General features: G+C 40.1%; 1 protein-coding gene across 4 annotated transcripts in view; it reads left to right on the forward strand.

The window, feature by feature from the left end:
* The window catches only part of BAZ1A (bromodomain adjacent to zinc finger domain 1A), a 108,758-nt gene extending 87,302 nt beyond the window's left edge, over positions 1–21,456 (forward strand). For 3 of the 4 annotated variants that reach the window (XM_084843825.1, XM_084843786.1, XM_084843805.1), the window contains 15 exons: positions 3–227; positions 980–1,145; positions 1,737–1,847; positions 2,448–2,572; positions 3,718–4,326; positions 6,276–6,439; positions 6,581–6,732; positions 9,726–9,874; positions 10,666–10,746; positions 15,140–15,387; positions 15,474–15,703; positions 17,390–17,871; positions 18,726–18,868; positions 20,100–20,187; positions 20,503–21,456. In XM_084843825.1, coding sequence (XP_084699951.1) covers positions 3–227; positions 980–1,145; positions 1,737–1,847; positions 2,448–2,572; positions 3,718–4,326; positions 6,276–6,439; positions 6,581–6,732; positions 9,726–9,874; positions 10,666–10,746; positions 15,140–15,387; positions 15,474–15,703; positions 17,390–17,871; positions 18,726–18,868; positions 20,100–20,187; positions 20,503–20,693 — 3,164 coding nt within the window. In that variant the 3' untranslated portion in view covers positions 20,694–21,456. The remainder of the gene's footprint in view (positions 1–2; positions 228–979; positions 1,146–1,736; positions 1,848–2,447; positions 2,573–3,717; positions 4,327–6,275; positions 6,440–6,580; positions 6,733–9,725; positions 9,875–10,665; positions 10,747–15,139; positions 15,388–15,473; positions 15,704–17,389; positions 17,872–18,725; positions 18,869–20,099; positions 20,188–20,502) is intronic. The other variant, XM_084843796.1, reaches the window with a different exon arrangement.
* The last annotated feature ends 1,843 nt before the right edge of the window (positions 21,457–23,299 follow it).

Consider the following 23,299-nt stretch of genomic DNA (forward strand, 5'->3'; position numbering starts at 1 on the left):
AGGTTGCAATCTGAAAAACTTGGATCTTGATAGCTGCACCCTCTCTGAGATTCTTAGACTTCATATCCTAGCATCAGGTGCAGATGTTACATCAGCCAATGCTAAATATCGTTACCAGAAGCGAGGAGGATTTGATGCTACAGATGATGCTTGTATGGAGCTAAGATTGAGCCATCCTGGGTTGTTGAAGAAACTCTCATATACCTCAGTATATGATTTATCATCGGGTAACAGAGCCAGATGAATTTGTCATGTTACATGGCAAAGGTCCTCAAAATAAGAAATGCTTATTGGGACAAAGTTGAGAAAATTTACTTGAGGCTCTTAAAGCACAATCACAAATAGTTTAATGTTATTAGCACTAGCAGTTGTACAGATGCCATATATAATGTCCAGAAATGTTGCAATCCAGCAGGGCATACATGGGATTGAGTATTAATTTATAAAGGAAGATTGAGCTTTGGTTGGTGTTTAATTTTGTGGGAATTAAAAGAGTGACTTTTACCATGAGTTTATGTCTAATACTGTCTAAGAATTAATGGACATGATCAAAGAGCTATTTCAGGATTATCCAAATGTACATGCAATGGGATTTTTGGCTACTCCTTTCTTCTTTAACACTAGACCTCTGTGCCATATCAGAAATTACTTTTGAATGTCTCCTCAGTTTCACAAGTGGCTTTCTGTATGGCATGGAGTGGGGTGGGGGGTTGATGATCAACAAACCTAAGCCCAAAAGCGTGGTACAGTTGCCGTATTCTTTGAATCGGACCTATAGATAGATAGGAAACTACCTCACAAGAGGCTCATATGCACACAATTAAACAAGATTACATGTGGAATAATCATCCACATACATTGATCCCCAACCCCCAGATTAAGGAGAGATCTTTCCCCATTGATGAGACCAAATGATAATTCAAAGGATGGCCCTCTGACTTCTGTAATGAAGCATCAACCTTTGTATTAATTTTATTAGGGGAGAAGATGAAGATTCTTCATGCTCTCTGTGGGAAGCTTCTGACTCTTGTTTCTACTCGAGACTTCATTGAAGACTCTGTTGATGTGCTGCGACAGGCAAAACAGGAATTCAGAGAGTTGAAAGCAGAACAGCATCGCAAAGAAAGGGAAGCTGCTGCAGCAAGGTGCGAAGAATGCAGAGGACCAAACATGACTAAGATAAAGCCAAGTTGTAACTCTTTCCAGAAGAATGGCTTCTAATATTGAAAAACTAGTCTACTGGAAATATCCTATGTAGTATTTAGACCCTTCTATCATAATGTAACTAAATCTATTTATGGTTAATTTACCCTTTTTTCAAACAATTTTTACAGCATGTCGTTTAAACTGTCAATATAAAAATGTAGTCTTAAATTAGCGATCTATCCTTGAGAACAAACATAGAAAATTGCCTTTTACCAATGCAGACTAATTGTCTGCACTGACTGGTAGTGGTTCCCAGAGTTGCAAACAGGATTCTTTCCCATCCCTACCTGGAGATTCCAGGGAATGAAGCTGAGTCCTTTAACATGCAGATCATATGTTCTACCAAAGAGCCTACGGTCCTTCCCCATCAACGATGAGAATCAACTATGACTTTTTAGGGCTATTTTATTATGTACTGAGGTCCAGATCCAGAGTTCTCCATTCTTTTCAGTAGATTGATGTGATTAGAGGAAATATTTGAAGATACTACATGCTGAAACTAACAGACTGTTTATATTATGTAACTTCAGAATCCGCAAGAGAAAAGAAGAAAGATTAAAAGGGCAAGAACAAAAGATGAAAGAGAAGCAGGAGAAACTGAAAGAAGAGCAGAAAAATCCTGCAACTGAAGTATCTGTTGGGTATGATCAGTTGCTACTTAAGGTTCACACTTAAAGTGCTTAGTTGGGTTCCTGGACATGCTGGTCTTAATGCCCATGGTAACCGTAAAAACATATCTTTTCATCAATATAAAGAATTCTCAAATTACCTCTGTCCTGTAATGCTTAATGAATACGCTCAAAGGAATGCAAAGCACAAAGATAACTTCACTTAAATATATATCCTACTTTATACTGTAGGTGGGATCATGTATTAAAACAGGTAGAGATAATGTTTAAATATGATGCATGTGCACATGCGTATTCACCTGTAATATAAAGCACATTGAGCAATTAAAACTGACCTACCAAAAGCTAGCCTAGACAGATCTACTTGCATCTCCAGTAAATGTGCAAGTGTGGGCACCGCAAATCTTTCTTTACCTTGGAATTCTATCATTGAGGGACAGTAACTTTTTGCTCGTCTCTCTTTTTTGCATATGGTGCACAGATGGACACAGTGCAACTTTGCAGAATGTGCTGTAAAGTGTGTTACATATGCTGTGCACATGCAATTCCATATAATTCTTTGAACTTAGAGAACTTGTTCTCTCTCCATTTCTGGTGTCTGTATTGTATCAGGGCGGAGGAACGGGAAGAACTTGATACAAGTACAGAGAGCAAAGATGCTGACACAAAAGAGCAAGACCAAGGCACTATGACAGATGATGAAGATGACCTAGTAGCAAACAAAAAGAGAAGAGAAGGTAAATTCATTTTTAACATTTGTTCATCACAAATTTATACTGATTTATAATTTTACTGATTTATACTGATGTAGATTCTTGTTTTTAGGATTTTTAATAGAAGGCAAGAATAGAGTTGAAACTTCAACACTAGGGGCTCTTTCATCCTTTTATAGAGAGCTTGAATAATTTTAGAGAGGTTATTCATTCCATTAATCTAGTTTGATACTTAAGGCTGCTTTGCTCATTACTTTTTCATCTTATTTGGCTTCCTAACACTTGTAACCAAGGTACAAAGTATTTTTTCACATGTTATAAGATATACACATCCTTCGATTACTCATATCAGCATTTGTAATTTGTGAAGTGAGCTATATTTTTATTTTTATACCCCTGCTATGTTAGCACTTCTTATTTCCTCTGGTTGCCATCTGGCTTATCTCATTCCCTGAAAATGTAGGGATTATACAACTGTAGTGGTTTCTCAGGCAAGATATTTTTACTTGTGTGGACACTAGAAGAAAATCTAATAAAGCTGCAGTGTTTAAAAAAAAAAAAGTAATTAAACCTGCCTTCAGAACTTATTGTAATTCCATTTTTAAAAAATAGGGCTTGGTCATTCTTTGTGTGTCAGTGACTGCAGATGCAGGTTGCCTTGTATTTTTCTTTGGGAAGGATAATCATAATGCATTCTTTCAAGTGCCTGATAGTTAAGTTGCCAGTGACTACAAACTTTCTTATGTAGGCATCTAAAACGGGTGATACTAGCTAGTAAAGAGAGCAAGCATGGTGAAGTGGTAGAATGTTGGGCTAGAATCAGTTCAAATCTTCACTTACGAAGCTCACTAGGTGACTTTGGGTATGTCACCATCTTTCAACCTAAATTACTTCCCAGGGTTATTTTGAGGATAAAAGGGGAGCAGGAAGAACTAGCTATACCACCTTGCGCTCCTTGGAAATAGTGAATGAGGCCACAAGCTCTGTCTATAATTTAAAGCCATTCATTGGTTGATAGTATATGAAGTGTACTATCAAAGAAAAAAATTAAATTAGATACTTTACTATTGGCTTGAAATGATTTTATTTTCTTATTGGACAAATGTGTGCCTGTCTTCAGACAAAGACTTCCAAGCTGTTTGTACTATGTGTGGTTGTGCCTCTTTTAGGAAGAAGAGGAGAGAATGGCTTTAAAGATCTTACAAGGCAAGTAGAGACTACTGGTGAAAAGTGTGAGCTGCTCACTCCAGAGGAAGAAGAAGCGTTAAAAGAGGAGCAGCAAACTAAAGAAAGGGAACTTACTGACAAGATTCAGAAAGCCACAGCCTGTACCAATATCTCTCCCTTGGGCCGTGACCGCCTCTACAGACGTTACTGGCTTTTTCCATCTGTTCCAGGATTATTTGTGGAAGAAGATTATTCTGGTCTTACAGAAGACATGTTGTTGCCTCGACCATCTTCATTTCAAAATAATGTACAGGGTCATATTTCAGATAAATCTCAGAGAGCCACTAAAACTGGAGAGTCTTTGAAGACAGAATCTACCTCTAACATTCACCAAGATTTGGATGCTAGTGCTACTGTGCAGGTGTCACAACCAATATATAAGCCAAACCGATGGTGCTTTTACAGTTCTCATGACCAACTGGACCAACTCCTAGTGGCTCTCAATTCCCGAGGATACAGGGAAAGTGCCTTAAAGGACATTCTTTTGCAGGAAAAAAACAGAATATGTGAACACCTGAAAAGTTGTCCTGTAGAAAAATTCCATATTTCAGGTAAATATTCTTGTTACCACTGGCTGTCACAGGTTTCATTTTTCTCCTATAGAATTTGTTCTCATCACCCCCATCTTAACAGTTTAACTCATTTGAGTTACAGGAAAACATGGTTTGCATGTACTCCTGCTGTTTAGTATAGTGCATGGATTTCTCAAACTCTTCCACAAACTAAATATGGAAAATTCCCTGCAAGTATAAAACAACCCCTATTTCCTGTGTATCCATTGCACTGAAGTGCTTCTTTCAGATTGACTGGGTTCAGACGACATACTGCGGCTCATCATGGGTTATTTAACCCACGAGCTGTGGTTCTCATGGGTGCCTGGTTGAATATGCAATCCCCACCCGGGGTTGTCAGGTCATGCAAACCTGGCAAGTGTTAAACATCCCTCTTATAACCCATGGTCTGTTTTAGGGTTATAAGAGGGTTGTTTAACCTTTGCGTAGCCCATGTTTGCTGGATTCAAACGACATGACAACCCCCAAGCGTGGGTTGCATATTCAAAATGGCAGCTGCGCACACCCCACACATGTTGCAGCCTCAGCATGAGTTAAATAACCCACAGTTATCACGTGAACAGCCCCGATGTGTTACAAGATTTTAAGTATGGAACCCACAGTGACATAAAAACAACAACAATTAAAACACATGACAACAAGGTAAAAGCCGCAGTAAAGACAAAAACACAAAGAACCAAAACAGTTAATAAATAAAATTAAGCAACAGCAGTGTCAAATGCTTGTTTGAAGAGATATGTATAAAAATGAAATGTATAACTTATTTGTAGTATGGAACTAAATTGAACTACCATGTATTTTTAGAGTGTTTTTATTTAGTCTTGTTTGGTATATTTATAACTTAGAAGAGGCTAGCACAAAATTGACGTTAAATAGTGCTAGCTACATGAATTTTGTAAATATATAGAGTTAAATCCAGTGTCTGCTTGTACAAAAGACCTTCCTCTTCTTCTCCCCCCCCCCCACGCAGCCCCGTGCATGCCCCCTCCAGGGCAGATTGAGTGTGTGTGCAGGGCCTTCAGCGGGGAGGGCAAACCATTCCACCAGTGGTTTCTGTTCCAATGGTGGATGGCCAGTGTTGCATACAGCCCACTATTTGAATCATTTTATCTTCCTTAGCAAAAAAGAGAGTATTTAATAGCTCTGAAGGCATATTGTATAATCTCTTAAAAAGTGAAAATGTGTTAAATATATAAAAGTGAGTGAAATAGACATTATAGCCAACATTCTTGTTGCCTGTGCTGCTGAGTTTTGCTGTAACTTTCTTGCTGTTTTATAATGTAAACGGTATGATGGGCTTGGGTGAGTACATCATCTTAAGTGTCCTCTTTAACGCATTTCACAAAACCCTTCATCTGGAATAGTTTTGTTAGTCACCCAGTCAAATCACAGAGCTAAGGGGAGAGCAGGGAGATGATACTTGTGAACTGTGGGCTTTATCTGGTTTAGCTATTAAAACAGGCAAAGCCAGCTTTAGTTCTGTTACTAAATCTTCCTGGTCTAGTTTTATTTTACTTGCTTTTTCTCCTGCTTTTACATTGTTTATAGTACTCCTCGTCTAACTTGGCATTTTCTTCTGAAAGCCAAAGTGTTATCTGCTAGAAAATAAAATGAAAAAAATATAATTTATGGATATTACTTGCTACAGTAATAAGTGAATTGCTGCTATATTCAAAACGACAACTTTCTACTTCGATGCTATCTTTCTTAACTCTTCCCTGGGTTGTAATTTGAGGAGATATTAAGGAAAATGAGGATTTGGCCTTAGTAATAGCCATGTTTAATTATGAGGAAAGCTATTAACACTGAAACTAGTATACAGCTTAGAAAATGTGTTTGGGAGGTATGCTTTTAGTCCTGGAGCTGTATCTTCTAGTCATTTAAATTTAAATTTTAAGTGTTATTTAAAGTATTGGCTCCTGTTACAGAGAAACCGCAGAATGAAAGCAAGCCACATCCAGGTCGGGGAAAAACACAAAATGCATATGATGTAGCTCTAATGTCTGCAGAAAAGCAGCTTGAATTGAGGCTCAGAGACTTTCTTTTGGACATTGAAGACAGAATCTTCCAAGGAACATTGGGCGCCATTAAGGTATTTTATGAAGAATGTATCCTAGAGAGCTGCTGAACTCTCTGGACATGATATTTTCTTTTACTTGGAAAATGCAACTTTAAAATTGTGTTAATGTTTTCTTTGTGTTAGGCCTCTCAGTAAAATGTACTATTTTTAAAGGTAACAGACAGGCAGACTTGGAGGACGGCCTTAGACAATGGGCAATATGAGCTGCTAAATGAGGAGAACAAAGAAAATGGTATAATAAAATCTGTGACTGAAGATGGAGAGATGGAAATAGATGATCAAGCAAGAGTCATTGCAAAAGACAGGTAATATCTCCAACTTTTTAGACATGTTAATTTTTAATTAATATTGGAATGGCTTGTTCACATTTCATTCTTAGCTACACTTACTCATTCAGCAAAGGATGAATTTTTTTTTTAACTTGTTAACCAAGGCTGCAGTCGTATGGTCGTTGGGAAGATATCCCAGGGCCATAGGATGTAGCGCCTCTGCCTGCAGAGAAGGAGGTCTGCCCTCTGTGGCCATCTCTGTGCGGTAGCAGGAAGTTCCATGTCTCTCTTTCTCTTTCACACGTGCATACATGCTCTCTCTCACTCATACCCTCCCCCACCACCACACACACACAGACCTGGTTTACACATAATGGCAATTCATGGGATGTTTAACCTGTGAATTGCAAGGGTACTGTGGGAGCGAGTGAGTGTGCTGACCCCCATGTGCTCGTCACTTCCGCTTTACATCCAGCTTTTTAAACAACCCAGGGTTCCTGGATTGTTGTCATGACATGCGAACCCAGCACTCTAAACAACACAGGTTTTTTTTTTAATCCAAAAACTAACTATGGGTGATGGTTGGGTTAAAACTCTGGGTGGTTTAACCATAAACAATCTGAGTGCCAGGTTCGCACATCATGACAATAACCCTGGAACGGGGCAGTCCTGGGTTGTTTACAAAGCTGGATGTAAAGCAAAGTGATGAGTGTGCAGGAGGCAGTGTGTGCGCATGCTCCAGCACAGCCACAGCTGACTATGGGTTGTTTACCCACACACATGCACACGTGTGTGCGCTGCTGGGGAGTGCCTGAGACTTGAGCAATTTTTTCTTTAAGTAAAAAGGAAGTCTTTTTTACTTTATAAAACACACACATTGTGCCAGTCTCAGGCAGTCTTCAGCTATTTTCTACCACTCAGCTGAGCACTGGGGAGGGGGATCTCTACCCCACTCCCTGTGCTGCTCTGCTGCTTTTTAGCCAGCATTTGAGCAGTGCGGGGAGGGGGGAGATTATGAGGAAGGTGAGGTTGCAATGCTAGTCAAGGTAATATATGTGCCAGCTAGCAAAGGAATGGAAAAGTAAAAACAACCCCACATTGAAGTTAAAGCACTGTCATACCTGATGTTTGCTTCCCCCCGTCTCCAGAGTCCCAGGCTGTGGTGCAGAGGCTAGTGTTGCTGCCTGGTTGGCTACTCCACTAGCAAGCCTTTCTCTCCTCTCCACACAAGACTGTCAGGGTGAACTGAGCAGGCGCTGGAGTGAAAAGCAGCAGTCTGGTTGGGGATGTGGGACATTAACCCGCCCATAGTAACGAACAGCCATGTCCTGAATGGTTAGGGGGAACTAATCTCATTGAAGATTGGAGTCTTAGGCAGATTGTTCCTCTCCAACATGTCTTTTCAGTTGGGTGTGGGGGGTTGGAATGTTCATCCAGAGGGTGAGGTGAGCCACAGACACACAGGAGAGACTCATGCACAACAGCAGCAGCAGGCAGGTGGAGGCTTCAACCTGCCAAATATACAACCCGCAACTACAAACACACCTTCTACCCTGTTGACGCAAGCCAAGCAGGGTTTAGGAAGTATTGTGTTTTAGACAATTTTTCACTATAAAATAGAAGCTGGACATTAAAATTGTAGAATTGGAAGGGACCTTGGAGATCATCTAGTTCAATGGTGGGGAATGTGTGGGACTTAAGGTGTTGTTCGACTGCAACTCCCATCTGCCCCAGGCAGTACAGCCAATGGTGAGAGGTGATGGGAATTGCAGCCGAAAAACATCTGAAGGACCACACATCCTCCATCCTTGATCTGGTCCAAGACCAAGGAGAGCCAAGATCTCCCATCCCTGATCTAGTCCTTAATGCAGGCTTTGTGATGCAGGATGCAGCGACAGCATCTTGCTGTACAATTCAGCCTCTAAGCTGAATTGTATAACTTTCCATGGGAATATGGACTAGGCAATTTGTGAAAGGGAAAAAAATGAAATTTTTAGACAATATCATTAAAAGATGGACATTCTGATTTTACGGTGATTTGTTTGATGGAATTTTCAAGTACTATAGTGTGTGTGTGTGTGTGTGTGTGTTACTCTTAATACTATAATCTAGGTTCTTTTGGGAGGTTTAAGTGCCTAGATTGTAGCCCTGATTATTCCTGTCAGAAGTTCTGTTTCTTGATGTGACGCTATTTTTTATATAATTGGCTCAAAAGGCTTCAGGGTTGAGCTGTTTGTGTGTATGTTTAACTTTTGTCACTGACATATTGTGAAAACTTTGTTGACTGGAACATACTGAAGGTGTATCAGATTCAATTTCAGGAATATTAGCTGCACTGCTGAGGTCTCCTTCACACAAGATTTCCTATGCTTTCATGGCCATGTGAATAAGTACAGAGGTCTCTTTTGTCACATGTACTCATAGTGGGAAGCTGTGATTAGCGGCTGGTTCCTGTGGCTTGTACATGTGCCAAAATATATGTGTGCTAATCATATGTATGTGTGTGCAAACCAAGTATATACTGTTACTTAGATAGAAGTGATTTGTGTAAGAAATTAATCTTGTGTGAAACAGCCCTGTTTGTTAGGGCTTTTGGAATATGAGAGTATGTTTGAGATGACATTGGACATTGCGGGTTACAGTCTTTTCAAACTCCTCAGGGTACAAAGCATTTAAAACAAATGAGAGAATTCCAGTTCTATTTGTTTTGATGAGGCTTATGCAGGAGATGGTTGCTCATGCATTGTGCCCAGAATCTAGAGGTGGTTTCCCCCCCCCCTTTTGAATGTAAATATATTTAGATATGTGTTAATACAATTGTATATATAGATTTCAATAGTTGCGTTACAATGCACACAAGCTTCTTAAACCTGATTTGTGTATATACTTCCTCATGAAGTGCTTAGTGTGACATTGTAACTTAGAGTGAATGAAATGCAAATTCGTGAATTCTTGTCCTTCCAGCCCCCACCGCTGTAAACCGTATATGTGATTTTTAAAAACTAATGAATTTTCAAACTTATTTTTAGATTGATTGGATTAAAACTTGAACCTCGAAGCACTGCTTCTACTAATACAAGCACTCCCCAGCCCGTGAATAATGCGGTCCATTACTTGGCATCGGCACTGCTTCAAATACAGCAAGGCATTGAACGCAAATTTCTCAAAGCCCCACTTGGTAAATACCAACTTCTAGGACCCTATGCTCACTCAGCTGAATCGGAATTATCAAGGAAAGAGTAGTGCAGGTCCAAGGAGTGTGCTGACAGATTGTCTAGTTATTGTACTAAACAATTTTTTACAGCTGGAAATCTGGAAAAATAGAAATGCTTATTCTGGAACTGCCTTCAAGAATTGCTGCTCTAGGGTTAGATGACCTGCAACATAGGTGCAATCATCCTTCCACACACAAAAAGATGGATGGATTGTGCAAAGGTTTTTGCCATGGCTGAACCCAAGATTCACTTCCTTGCTTTACTGTGTGTAAAATCACACATGCTGAGCAAAGAGTGATCAACTTTCGAGTGTTGAATAGAATAAGAATGCAAACAGTGGATGTGAACTTAGACATGCGCAATTACTTTCAGAATAGAAAGTCCCTCTTGCTATTGCATTCTGTTTCATGCTATCATTGCTAATTTGGGAGTATGCTTATACTAAGTGCATACTAATACATCCTGCTAAGGGGTTTATGCTGTGGTGTAACTGAATAGGGAGGCAAAGCAAAATTTATGAAACAGAGTAGCCAAAAATATTTGAAGCATAGCAAAATACAAAATTTTATTTAAATAAAGGTTCTATATATAGCTGGATTGAAATTAAAAGTCTCGGGGTTTTCAGCCACACTATTTTATCTTCCTCTTTCTCTCCCTATATCAACATAACTTGCTTAGTTTTGGGGAAATAGGGTGAAAGGTTCCCTTGTATTTCCAAACCAAGGTTGAAATAACTCTATGCATTTAACACTAGGTGATGCAGAAGAAAATAAGAGAGACCAAAAAGGGGATAAAAGGAGGAAGAGAGAAGAAGATCAGTCTAGTCAGAAAGATGGTAAATTATTGATCTTTTTCCATATATAAGCTTGGAAAATTATATTTCATTCACAATATGGCATGTCAATCCCATGACCATCTTTTAAGTACAGCAAATGCAGCTTTGAAGCCACAAAATCACAATTGTAAAATTTTGAAACAAGGAATGGTGTGTAGATAAAGAGCTTAAGGATAAAATATTTTACCAAACTTTTGCTTTGGTTTTAGTGTCTTGACCTTTAAATTGCACCAAATCTGTATTTACTTTGATTCATATTAAAAAGGACAAGTGGAGATCCTACAGAAATATCTGCATCTGAACTGAACCCCAATCACATAACCTTGAATCACCTCAGTGCCTCATCAGACTTTATCACTGGTTATAACTGGAAAGATATGCCTGGTTTGCACATAATGCTAAGCCATGGTTTATTTAACCCATTATTTGTTGCCCTACCCAGGGTTTGTCTTAAAGACGATTGAAGAAACTGTGGTTTTTTTCTCAATCCCTGGGTTGTTTGTTTCCCTTCTCCTCCAGGTCTCTCCTTTTATTCTAGATGCTTTTATGTAGTACAGTGCCATAAAGGCAAGTAGAGCAGCTGGGGGGGGGGGGGTTTACTACTCTTGTCTGCTGCCTCTGTAGCCTGGCAAAACAACCCACTCTTCTGGGCTTGCACATAACTACAACCAATAGTTTAATCAACCCAGAGTTCACAACCCAATAACAAACCATTGGTTCTTTTTCTGGGTTGTTTGTGGTTAACAAATGATGTTTTGTTAGTGCAGCCATGTTCGCACATTACAACAACCCAGAATTGAACAACCCAAAACAGGAGTTAGTGTTATGTGCAAACCAGGCCTAAAGGCAAGGCATAGTTATGGTCTTTACAGAAGTTTCACTTAGTCAAAATCTGCCTCACTATTGGCATTGAGCAAGTTTTCTATTACAGCTTAAACTTCGCACCAAGGAGGAGTGTTTACTTCGTGTTCTCAGCTTCTGTTGTTTCCTCTCCTCTTTATTAAAAATATTTATAGCCCACTTTTCTGCCTCAATATGAGGTACTCAAAGTGGCTCACAACAAATAAAAATAATTTTAAAATATAAGCAAATAAAATAACAAAGAAGATGGTTTAAAACAACAACCAGGAAGCAGAATAGGAAACTGGGCAATCTACATTCAAGTATTTAACAAACCGAAAGCTTGTCAGAATAAAAAGGCCTTCAGAGATGTCAATTGAATCTTCTCTCTTTGGTGCAAGGAGGCATCCACTCTATGTTATGCCCTCCTACCGCCCAGGGCAAGGCAGAGAACACACTATTTGACTTAGTCCCAGCAGTCTCTGCACCTCCCTTCAAGTTCTTTCCCTGACTTCATCTAGGACAGAGCTTGTTTCCTTCTTTCTCTCACAATCTCAATCCTTACTTAGCACTTGAGCCTTCTTTGCAAGGGGTCTCCAAACTTTTGGGGTTGGTGGGCACATTTGGAATGTTGAGACAGTGTTGTGGGTGCTCTCGCAAAATGGTTGCCAAAGGTGGAGCTTGCTCATTCTTAAAATGGCTGTCATGGTGGGCATGGCCAGTCACAAAACACTCATTTCCCAGAAGACAAACTGCTGAGACTATAAAAAAAGTAACTTGCCCAAGAAAAAGGCACAGGTGGAGTCTGAGCTCAAAAAACATAATAGCTCCCTTGAAGCTAAAGATGGTGGAGGGCAGCACTTTGCTTTGCAGCATGGCAACCTCCTAGTTTAAAAAAAAAATCTTAAATGAAATTGAAATCAGGAGGGGGCAGGGAGCCTGGTGGGCACCAACAGAGGTGTCTGTGGGTACGCTGATGCCCATAGGCACCATGTAGGAGACCCAGTTCTACACTATTATTTAAGCCTTTTCTCCTTTACCTACCTGTTTTTCTCCTATTGTTTCATCCTTCCTTATCTTTAAAAATAAAGCTGTTTCTTTCCCTCTTCTTGCCTCGCTTTCCTCAGTTTTTCTTTGTCCATGGTATTGTCACAGAAGCACGCACTGAAATAGAAAAAGAATAAACCGAAGGGGATCAAGCATGTCAGGGCTATGAGGCCTAAACATCTGTGACAAGTCCAGACCTCCAGCAAAGCAGCTGGGGCATTCTGACCAGACCACACCACCCCAGCTTCCTATCAGTGGATACTGGGAGTATTGTCTCCACGCCAGAGTGTTTCCCTCTCATCTGTCTTTTTGGAGGCTGTCCTCCTGCCATCTACAAATACACGTCCAGGAGGCAGACACCTCCTGTGGGTCACATAAGCTTTCTCAGGAGGCCCCTGCATGTATGATTTTTAGGGAAACTCATTTGGGGATGAGTTTCTGGATGCGTTTGCAGATTTGCACCCTTTTGCCAGCCATTCTAGTGTTGCCCACCCCAGTGCTCTAGCTCCTGCGTAATCAGTCCATTATTGATTCCATGTATGGGTTCACAACCTCCATGACCTCCCTGGATTGTGATGAAAGAAGAAAGACCTGGGTGTTACCAGCAGTCTGATCAGAATTAACTCCAAACCTCAGATGATCTCTTCCAGCAGTTCCAAGTAGATGTTAACTAGCATGGGGGACAGAATAAAATTTTGCAGTATACTATAGGACGAGGGGTAGAAACCTTCTGAAACCCTTGCCACAACCTTCTGGAACCAACCAGAACCATTGCAAAACAGTGCTCCAAAGTTCCATTCCAGGCAGGCAGTCCAGAAGAATCCTACGGCCTATGGTATTGAAAGCTGATGAGAGGTCCAGCAGAACAAACAGAATTACTGCCCCATATCTAGCTCCCAGCATAGGTTGTCTAGCAGGACCTGCCCGTTCCGGAAACAGGCATTTGCACTCGTTTTGGCACTTCCCCCCAGAAGCACTTCACTGCAGCCCCCAGTGGTAGGGGCCGCCGCCACCCACACAAAGTCCATGCTGGATACTACCCCATATGGCAAGTGCCAACAGGATTGGAACCAAAACACTGAGAAACTAGACGAAGGTATCAGCATTCTCAGGATGACCTCCAGAGTTTGCAGAAGCACAAAACAAAACCGAAGGCAACAAAAAGAAAAATGAAAAACGGGAGTAGGGTGAGAATTGAATGGCCTCCTAGAGGAGGGCATGTCTGACTGGCTGACTAAAATCCTGAACAGGGGCGCTCCTGTTCAGAGGTGAGAATACATTGCAAAACTTTGCAGGTTCCACTTGTTTTTTGTATATGTGTAATAAGCTTTTTAACCCTGACTCTATGTGGATGGGTAGATACAGATCTTTGTTTAAGCCAGAGGCCATCGCTACATTTTGTGGCATCAAAATCCACAAGTGTACTAGGCGTTGTGCAAAGAACACCTCAGTCTCCCAGGGCACTCTTGTCACTGACCTTAAAGTGGCCATTGTGGAGCAAAGAAACTTCAGAAAGAGATTGGAGTGAGAGATTCTGAGTTAAAATTCCACGAGGTTCAATCCTATCACCAGAGACTTTGCCCTTTTCTGCATCTTTTCACCACTACAATATCCTTCTTGAGATGAGCTGACTAGAACCATATATGGTATTCCAAATGTGGTCACACAGTAGACCTATATAAAGGCATTACAGAACTGACCAGTTTTGTTTCAATCCTTTCTAAATAATCCCCGACATGAAATTTTCCTTTTTCTTTGCTGCTGCGCACCAGTAGTTGACTCTTTACTGAGCTATCCATCATAACCCCAAGTTCTCTTCCCTGGAAAGTCACCACCAGTTCAGACCCCATCAATGTATATGTGATGTTAAGACGTTTTGCCCCGACGAGCATCGCTTTGCACTTGCTTGCACTGAGTGTCATTCGTTGTGTTGTTACCCATTCACCCATTTTAGAGAGAGCTCTTCGCAATCCCCTTGGGCTAATCTGAATAATTTTGCTAGAGTTCACAAACCTGTCTTCCTCACAACTCCAGATCATTTAAACCATGACCCCCAGTTCATATCCTTGGGGAATCCCATTCCTTACTTCCCTCCATTGGGAGAACTGTCCATCTACCTCTGCTCTCTACATCCTGTTCTTTAAACAGTTTCCAGTTCATAAGAGGGCCTGTCCTCTTAATCCAGTGACTAAGTTTAGCCTCTGAGGGACTTTGTCAAAAATGTTTTGGGAGCCTAAGTGTTCCATATTTATCAGAGATCATCACACTAACACACACACACACACACACACACACGGTGACACTCTCAAATAATTCAAAACAGATGGTGAAGCATGAATTACCTTTGTAAAAGCTGATCCGATTCTATTTCAGAAATACTGCTTGTTCTGCATATTTTTTGTGCTATGGAGGTAGTTCTAGATCTTGGACGTTTCACTTAATAATGAACAAGATAATTGTGCAGTACATAGTGCATCTACTCTTTTCTTTCTCTTTCTGTTGCAAGACACAAGTGATGGTGGCCGCTCACATAAAACAGTCCTGGACCGCTGGAGAGAATCGCTGCTTTCTTCTGCTAGCCTGTCCCAAATCTTCCTTCACCTTTCAACACTGGAACGAAGTGTAATCTGGTCTAAATCTATCCTGAATGCTCGCTGCAAAATGTGCAGAAAGAAAGGAGATGCTGAGAGCATGGTGCTGTGTGATAGCTGTGATCGAGGCTATCATATCTACTGTATAAGGCCAAAGCTCAAGGTAACTAGGAATTTTATTTTTGTTTTAAAATACTTTGATCTGAAATAGTAATTGCATTTTACTGATGGATGCTGGCTCTTTGTTAGGCTGTTCCTGATGGAGACTGGTTTTGTCCAGAATGTCGACCAAAGCAGCGTTCTAGGCGCCTCTCATCCCGACAAAGACCTTCTGTGGAAAGCGATGATGAGGCTGAAGAACAGATTGAAGAGGAAGAAGATGAAACCAGTTATGAGGAAATTGGACAAAGTGAGGAAGAAGATTATGAAGAGGAATATGATGATGATAACTCTGATTCTCAAGAAGATGATGAAAAAAGGTAAATCAGGAACTTAGTTGGCCCAATACAGAAACAGCATAAAAAGTTCCCATACCCTCAAGGACTTCTTCATTTTCCTCAGTATTGGGGGACATCCTGTGTGCACCTCTCATTATATATTACAAATTCTCCAGACATGGAAGTGAGCAAGAGTATTTTTATATTGGCTCTGTGTACTTTGGTACAGAACCTTTACCTTATAACACTTTAATTTATTTTAAATGTATTCTGGATTTAAGATGCCCTGAACTACTTTTAAACATCTGTAATTTGGAGCAATACTAAACTAGATGGACCAGTGTTCTGACTCAGTATAAGGCAGCTCCCTATTTTGTTAGGTGTATAGTTGTATAAAGATGGGATGAACCCTCTTGTTTGCAACCTTATCCTAGGGGTAGCTTTTTATTTTCAGTTTGCAAGGATACATTGGCATTCTAGAATTGGTAACCTGATAGTTATGAAATTGGTGTATTGTCTCAATATTTTTGCATGTCTTCAACCAACAAGTAAAAATAGGAATAAGTAAACCTACATGGATATACCCAACACATTTAGTAAGGTTGTTGCCATTAACCTCTTGATAGGTGGTTCATCTAGCCAGGGAAGTTGCACTTGTTCTGAATTCCCCTGAAGAATAAGGTGTGTGCAGTCTGGGGTTCTCCTAGATCCAGATTTGTCACTGGAGGCCCAAGTAGCATAGTGACTCAGAATGCCTTCCTCCATGTGATGCTGGTATGCCAGCTGCAGTTTCTCCTGGATAGAGGTAGGCTGGTGGTAGTCCTCCATGCCCTAGTAACCACCAGTTCGTTGTCGTTCAGTCGTGTCCGACTCTTCGTGACCCCATGGACCATAGCACGCCAGGCCTTCCTGTCCTGCGCTCTCTCCCGGAGCGTGCTCAAGATCATATTCATTGCGTCGGTGATGCTATCGAGCCATCTCATCCTCTGCCGTCCCCTTCTCCTTTTGCCTTCAGTCTTTCACTGCAATAATCTGGGGCTGTCTCTAGAAGACTGTTTGGAAGTTCAGCTAGTTCAAAATATATAGCTTTGGGTTGGAAGCAATAGCTGGGAACATATTTCACTGATTCTTAAACATCTTAATTAGTTACCAGTTCATTTCCAAGCAAAATTCAAAGTACCTGTGATTGCCTTTAAAGTACCTGAAGGAACACCCACCTCCACATTGGACCGCCCATGCACTGAGATAATCATCACTGAAGGCCCTTCTCTCGGTGCCTTCACCATCAGAAGTAAGGCAGTTGGTGACGAGGGAAAGACTCTTCTCAGTTGTGATGCTCTGCTTATGAAATTATCTCCCTGGGGAGGCATGTTTAGTGCCTCCTTTGCTATATTTTCAGTGCAAGGTGAAGACCTTTTTATTTTCCCAGGCTTTTAATTGTTGAAAGGTGATGGCTTTTATCTGCTATCTGTTCTTAAATTTTGTCTATTTTTTTATTGTATAAGCTGCCCTGAGAATACCTCCATTGAATGACAGCATATACATTTAAAAACAGGGAGCAGAAACTGATGGTGCAATTGTAGCCCAATTTCACAAGGTTAACTGAATTTATCCAAAATGTTTCATATTAAGTAGAAATTGGGTGTTGAATTTGCAAATTTAAAGAACAGAAATGACTAAAAATGTTGCTTGTATCACAGGAATTGATACTTATGTAATTTGTTACAGTTTATCCACATCAAGAAAACCTCAGGTAAAACTTTCCTTAAGAACAAGAGCTGCAAAACTTACCACCACCATCTCAAGTCAGTGTATCCAGCGGCAGGGTACTGGAAGGTATCGTTCTCGAAGTCAGCAGAATACACCTAAGCAAACTGGATCTTCATGTAAAATTACTGGGAAGGGTATAAGGAAGACAAAGTCTGCTCCTCCGTCTGTAACGAAATCATCAAGATTTAATAGTCGTACTACTCGCCACAATCGAGGCTTGCTACAAGCAGATGCATTTATAGAGTTAACGAGTCCCCGAAGGCAACGCAAGGGAAGGAAGACAGCAGATAATACTCCGGATAGCAGTCCTTCCAGTTCTCTTGGCTTCAGAATTGTTGATGCTATGGACTCAAGGAAACAGAAAAGCCCTCCAAGTTCTATAATAAAAAAATCTCAGGATACAGAGCCCAAAAAGAGGGGTAGGAAACGACAATCTGTGGGTAAGTTGAATCCTTTAATTAAAATACCATTGACTGTAGAATGGATTCAGCTCATTTTGGGGTGTCAGACCATAGCTGCCTAGTGAAACAGTTCATTGCTCCTCCTCTCCCCCTTTCGTTAAGCCCAGAGGGCTGGGTGTGTTTGACTGAATTGTTGTTTCTTCCGAGATTACTTTGTAGCTCTGTTTTGCTCCTGCTTAGTGGATAGCCAAGAAAGAAGCTTATTCTGAAGCAAGCAAAAGCTAGAGTCTATAAGTAGCTGTAAATGCCTAAAGAAGCTGCTATACACTGGTGAGAACAACTTCCCTGGAAGAGAGAACTGTATTTGCACCTGCTTTGGTGAAATGACAGGCAGCAGGAATTGGTTGCTCATATCATATCTCATGTTTGCTCATGTTTCCTGATCATTTTTGTTCTTTATCCTTTGGATAAACTAGAAGAGTTACTTGTATCTATGATTTTATGAATTGTTATGAACTGCCCAGAGACCTTCAGCTATTGGGCGGTATAGAAATTAAATAAATAATAGTAATAATAATTATACTTAGTGGAAGTTTCATTGTAAAATGTCTTTCTCCCCCCCCCCCCACATTGCATTCACACACAGTGTCTAGCTCTGTAAATAATTAAGCTTGGACGAATGCCTTAGGTGGCTGTCTCCTTTTGGATGACAGTCTTCTAAATTTCTTATCCTTGGCTGCAGCACTTGGGATAGGAAAATGATTGTGGAAGCAAGTTATCAGTAAACAAAGTCATATTGTTTTCATATCATGTCAATGTATTACCTTTCCTTACGATGTTCCTATATCCTCAGCATTATATATTAAATAGTTCTGTGACCCCGTCTCTTCCAGAACCCTCTCAAATGCCATTAAATAGGAGGAGTTCAGGACGTCAGGGTGGAGTCCATGAACTATCTGCTTTTGAGCAGCTTGTAGTGGAACTGGTGCGTCATGATGACAGCTGGCCTTTCATGAAGCTAGTGTCCAAAATCCAGGTAACCAAGCTAGTAAAAATTGGACCTGAAAACTGACATTTACTGGCAGCCCAGGGATAGTCACAAAGAGGGAGAATAGCAGTATGCAGTTGAACCTGAGTCTCTACACTTACCTCATATCGAGAAAGAATGTTTGCAGATTAACATGTTACTGTAATAATTGGGATATGCCTCATATCTACTCAGTAAAGACATTCAAGATAGAAAGCTTGTATAATATCTGGGCTACTATACTATTAATGTTAACACCTGAGGTACTGATTTTTTAAATCGATATCTTGAGTGCTATGATAATATGAATGGCACACAATTCTAGTACTATTTATTTCAGAATTAATCTGATTAATTAAGCTGTTGTGGCTCTCTCCTTCCTTCCTGAAATCGTAGGGTTACACTGAGTCATTAAGGTAAAACCTGCAAATAGAGAGCAATGTTGTAATGAGATTCGAAAATAGAATGTTCATCATTGTAGGAAGCATGTTTATACTATTCACAGAAGACTCATTCATTAGTATATAAGACTGGTAAGGCTGTTGATTTGCCTGTTCTTGATCACATTATGACTTCTTCACATCATACAGATATTTTTCTCATTATTGTGAGACACACATATATATATGTATATATATATGTGTGTATTGTGAGACACACACACATACATATACATACATACACACACACACACACACACACACACATATATATATATATATGTGTGTGTGTCAGATTGAAATAATAGTATTTAATGTTGCTTTAGAAAGGGCAAATCTTACTATGTAAACTTTGGTTGCTTTGGATTGATACAGGAAAAATGTACTAAAAGTAAGGAAAATCACTAGTGAGCTATTTGTATCTTAATGTTTAAACAGTGACTAGTATGCCATTAGATTGTAAAATGAGTGATCAGACTAATTTGGATAGGTAACGTGGGTACAAAATCAAAGAATTGTGTGTGAGGTTATAAAGTCAACTATACTATATTAAGTGTAGGGGAAAGTTAAGCAAAGTCAGCATTAGGTTCTGAAAGTCATTAATTTTCGCCATGATTAACAAAGAGTCATGTGGCACTTTAAGGACTAAGCTTTCATGGACACTGTGCACTTCATCAGATTTATTGTCAATGTGAAGAGTGCTCTTGATTTTATAAGGTAGTCTCTCCTGTATCTTTATTACAATTATTTTATTATAATTAAAATGTATTAACTATTTTTATTTCTTTATCAAAATGCAGGTACCAGACTACTACGATATCATAAAAAAACCTATTGCCTTAAATATAATCCGTGAAAAAGTGAACAAATGTGAATACAAATTAGCCTGTAAGTAAAGTTGATGATGATGATTCCTGTTGCTTTAAACACAGTTTAATTTGCATAGCATCTCAGTGGTTTTAGGATAGTTAACATTATTCTCAAACTTTCACTGCATTATCAGAGCAGTTGGTTGTTCAGGATATTGCACTCTTGGCTAAGAAGAATTTACTTCTAGGTGAAATATTGGAACACACAGTTGAATCCCAAATATAGATAGAATTTCACTAGTGGGCCATTTGTTTAGGAACCATTGCTTATTGGGACTGTATCTACAGATGTTATGATATTATGCATGAAAGATATTTGTATTTTTCCTTATAGCGGAGTTCATTGAAGACATTGAGCTGATGTTTTCAAACTGCTTTGAGTATAACCCACGCAATACAAGTGAAGCAAAGGCTGGAGCAAGACTGCAGGCATTTTTCCATATTCAGGCTCAAAAGCTTGGACTTCCTGTTGTATCTGGTTACATGGACCACTCTGCTCCAGCAGCCAAGAAGTCCCGAATCTAACTTCTTTCTTCTAAAGGACTTTAATGAGAGGGATCCTCTATATTTTCATGGAAAATGAAACAAATCATGCAGCCATACAAAGCAATAACATCTGCCACACCTTGGAAGTGTGGCCTGCACTATGTTCTCAATTTATTAAGCACTCAGGAGAATGTTGGAAAGATTACCTTTGCTACAGTTTCATTCCATGTCTAATAACTTTGATAGATGTGTATTGAATACAGTACTGGTTTACAGTAGTTTTTGTACTTTTAAATACCATTTTTGTGTCCAAATGCCTTCCAGAAATATTTTTCTTCAGCACCAGAAGATATTGTCATATTCTTTAAATTTGTAGGAGATGTGACATAGTTTTGTGAGGGTTCTACCTAGGCTAAAATCATCATCTGCAACACAGTGGACAAGTGAAATGTCTGAAGTCACTTGAGCACAAGTTTTTGACACTACGTGAATGAGTACAATTTTATATTCTTTAAATTACTGTGCCAGTGCTGGTTGAAAAGATTCAGTCTGACTTTATTAAGGAGATATTTATTTAGCATTCAAATAATTTGTGAATTTGTTTTTGTATTTATAAAATTTTTACTTTGAAGATAAAGAATTCCTTAACTTTCTGTTTTCTTTGTGTTATGTTTATACCTTAATGATCAGTTAATTGTCTTTCTACCTGGCAGTTCTTCCAGCAAAAGTAACTTACAGAACTGTATGTTTATTTGTACAACTTTTGAGTGTAAAAATAAAATAAAATGAAACCTTTTTCAAAGTACTACTTTCTTCTCTGTATACTAGGGTGAAACTGAGAATTGATGGCAGGATTTATCCCTAGGTAAATATATTGTTTCCATGACCTAAATAACTGTGCTCTAGAACAGTTGGTACCAGAAATTTTACTTCTTTGTCATGACCAGAACATGTATTTATCCATTCTTATGTGAGGGTAATTGAATTTGTTCATTACTACAACACTTCCTCTTTTGAATGCCTCTCTAATTTCATTCTCCATCTCAAGATCAACCTGAGCATGTTGGTCAGGGGAACATTAGCATGTCCCCATGTCATAATGTGTGCCCCCTCTGCCAAGGGGAACATGTCCCTCTCTCCTCTTTCCATCCCAAATGTTTATGGGGACCACCTAAATGCAGCAGTTATAGACTTTATTAATTCCTGTTACAGCACAGGATCAGTCAACTCAGTAGCTGCAGATCAGGATCTCCTCTCAATATCTGTAGTAAGTAGTTCCAGGATAAGGCACAGGGTTGCTCAATCAATAACAGTATCTGCAGGGTCCTAGATAGAAGGTCACAGCATGAGGTAAGGAACTGCAGGACTGGGATGGAGACTCTCAGGGCAATACTGGCAAGTATCTGCTGGAGCAGCCTGAAGGTCTACAGTGCACGTAGCTGTGGGTTGGAGTGCATAACCCTAGAGCAGTAGCTGTAGAATATGAGGGACTGCTTACATGCTGCTGCTTAGTTGCAGAGTCAGGATGACCTGTTCCTGAGCTTCCTGAGGGATTATAGAATCATAGACAAGTAGGGTTGGAAGGAGCCTATAAGACCAAGTCCAATGCGGGGAGGGGATGTTAAGCCAGTGTTTTCTCATCCACCAGTTCCCGTAGACTTCTGACTGCTGCTCTTCCTAAGCATCTTTACTCCAGCTCCTTCTTTCCTTGAGCTTCTAGCCGTCAGCCTTTTATCCAGTGCTTCTGTCCCACCTCTTCCTCCTCCCTCAGGGTCCTGGACCTATTTAAAGAGCCCCTGTCCTGATTCCCTTCTGTTTAACCAGCTGCTAGGCAACCAGGAATATCTAGGGGATTGTACAGTGACCCCTGATGCCTCCTCACACCCCAATACTAAATTATTTATGGACCATAAATCTGAACACAGGAATTGGCCATTGAAGATAAAGCCAGCTAGTTTCTTTTGCATACATAAACCCAATAACTTTCGTAGGCATACTAATACCTTTGGTATATGCCATTCAGTGATATACCCCAGGTTGATACCCAGCATCTCTACCATCTTGTTGTTCCTGTAATGTAATGCAGAAAAATGAGGAATGCTGTATTTGGTGTATTTCATTCATTGCTATTTGTTGACAGTATCAAGTCGTAACTTCAGCGATCTGATGAATATGGCAATCCATTATTTAAGTTGCACTCTCACTCACTGCCAGCCATGATCACTTCGCCTAAGGGAGCTTCTTTTTCTTTTCACGTTTATGTTCCATAGTTCATCTAAAGCACAAAGGGTGGCCAAAGGAAGGGAATATAGCAGTCAGTTCTCTGAAAAACCTGGAGGGTTCTGAAAAGAAGGGCAGAGGACAGGTTGTGTTCAAGAAAGGAGGGACCACTGAATAAAGCACTGTCTGAAAGCCTTATAGGCCTTAATGCAGGGGCAGGCAACCTGTGGCCCTGGGCCTAATTTCATGTAGGTAGGAGAGCTCAGAGGGAGAGTAGGAGGGTGGAAGAGGAAAATGGAAACGGACAGAGCAATGGAGGGGGGGGGCGAGAAAATCCTTCTGCAGCCAATCAGTTCAGACCTCTGGCAAGGAGGAACTTGCAAGAATTTTTTTTTTAGCAACCCTGTTTCTAGGAGATGTTGTTG

The sequence above is a fragment of the Heloderma suspectum genome, chromosome 1 (assembly GCF_057233095.1).
Source record: "Heloderma suspectum isolate Gila_16-S chromosome 1, 16-S_ref, whole genome shotgun sequence".
NCBI classification, from domain to species: Eukaryota; Metazoa; Chordata; class Lepidosauria; order Squamata; family Helodermatidae; genus Heloderma; species Heloderma suspectum.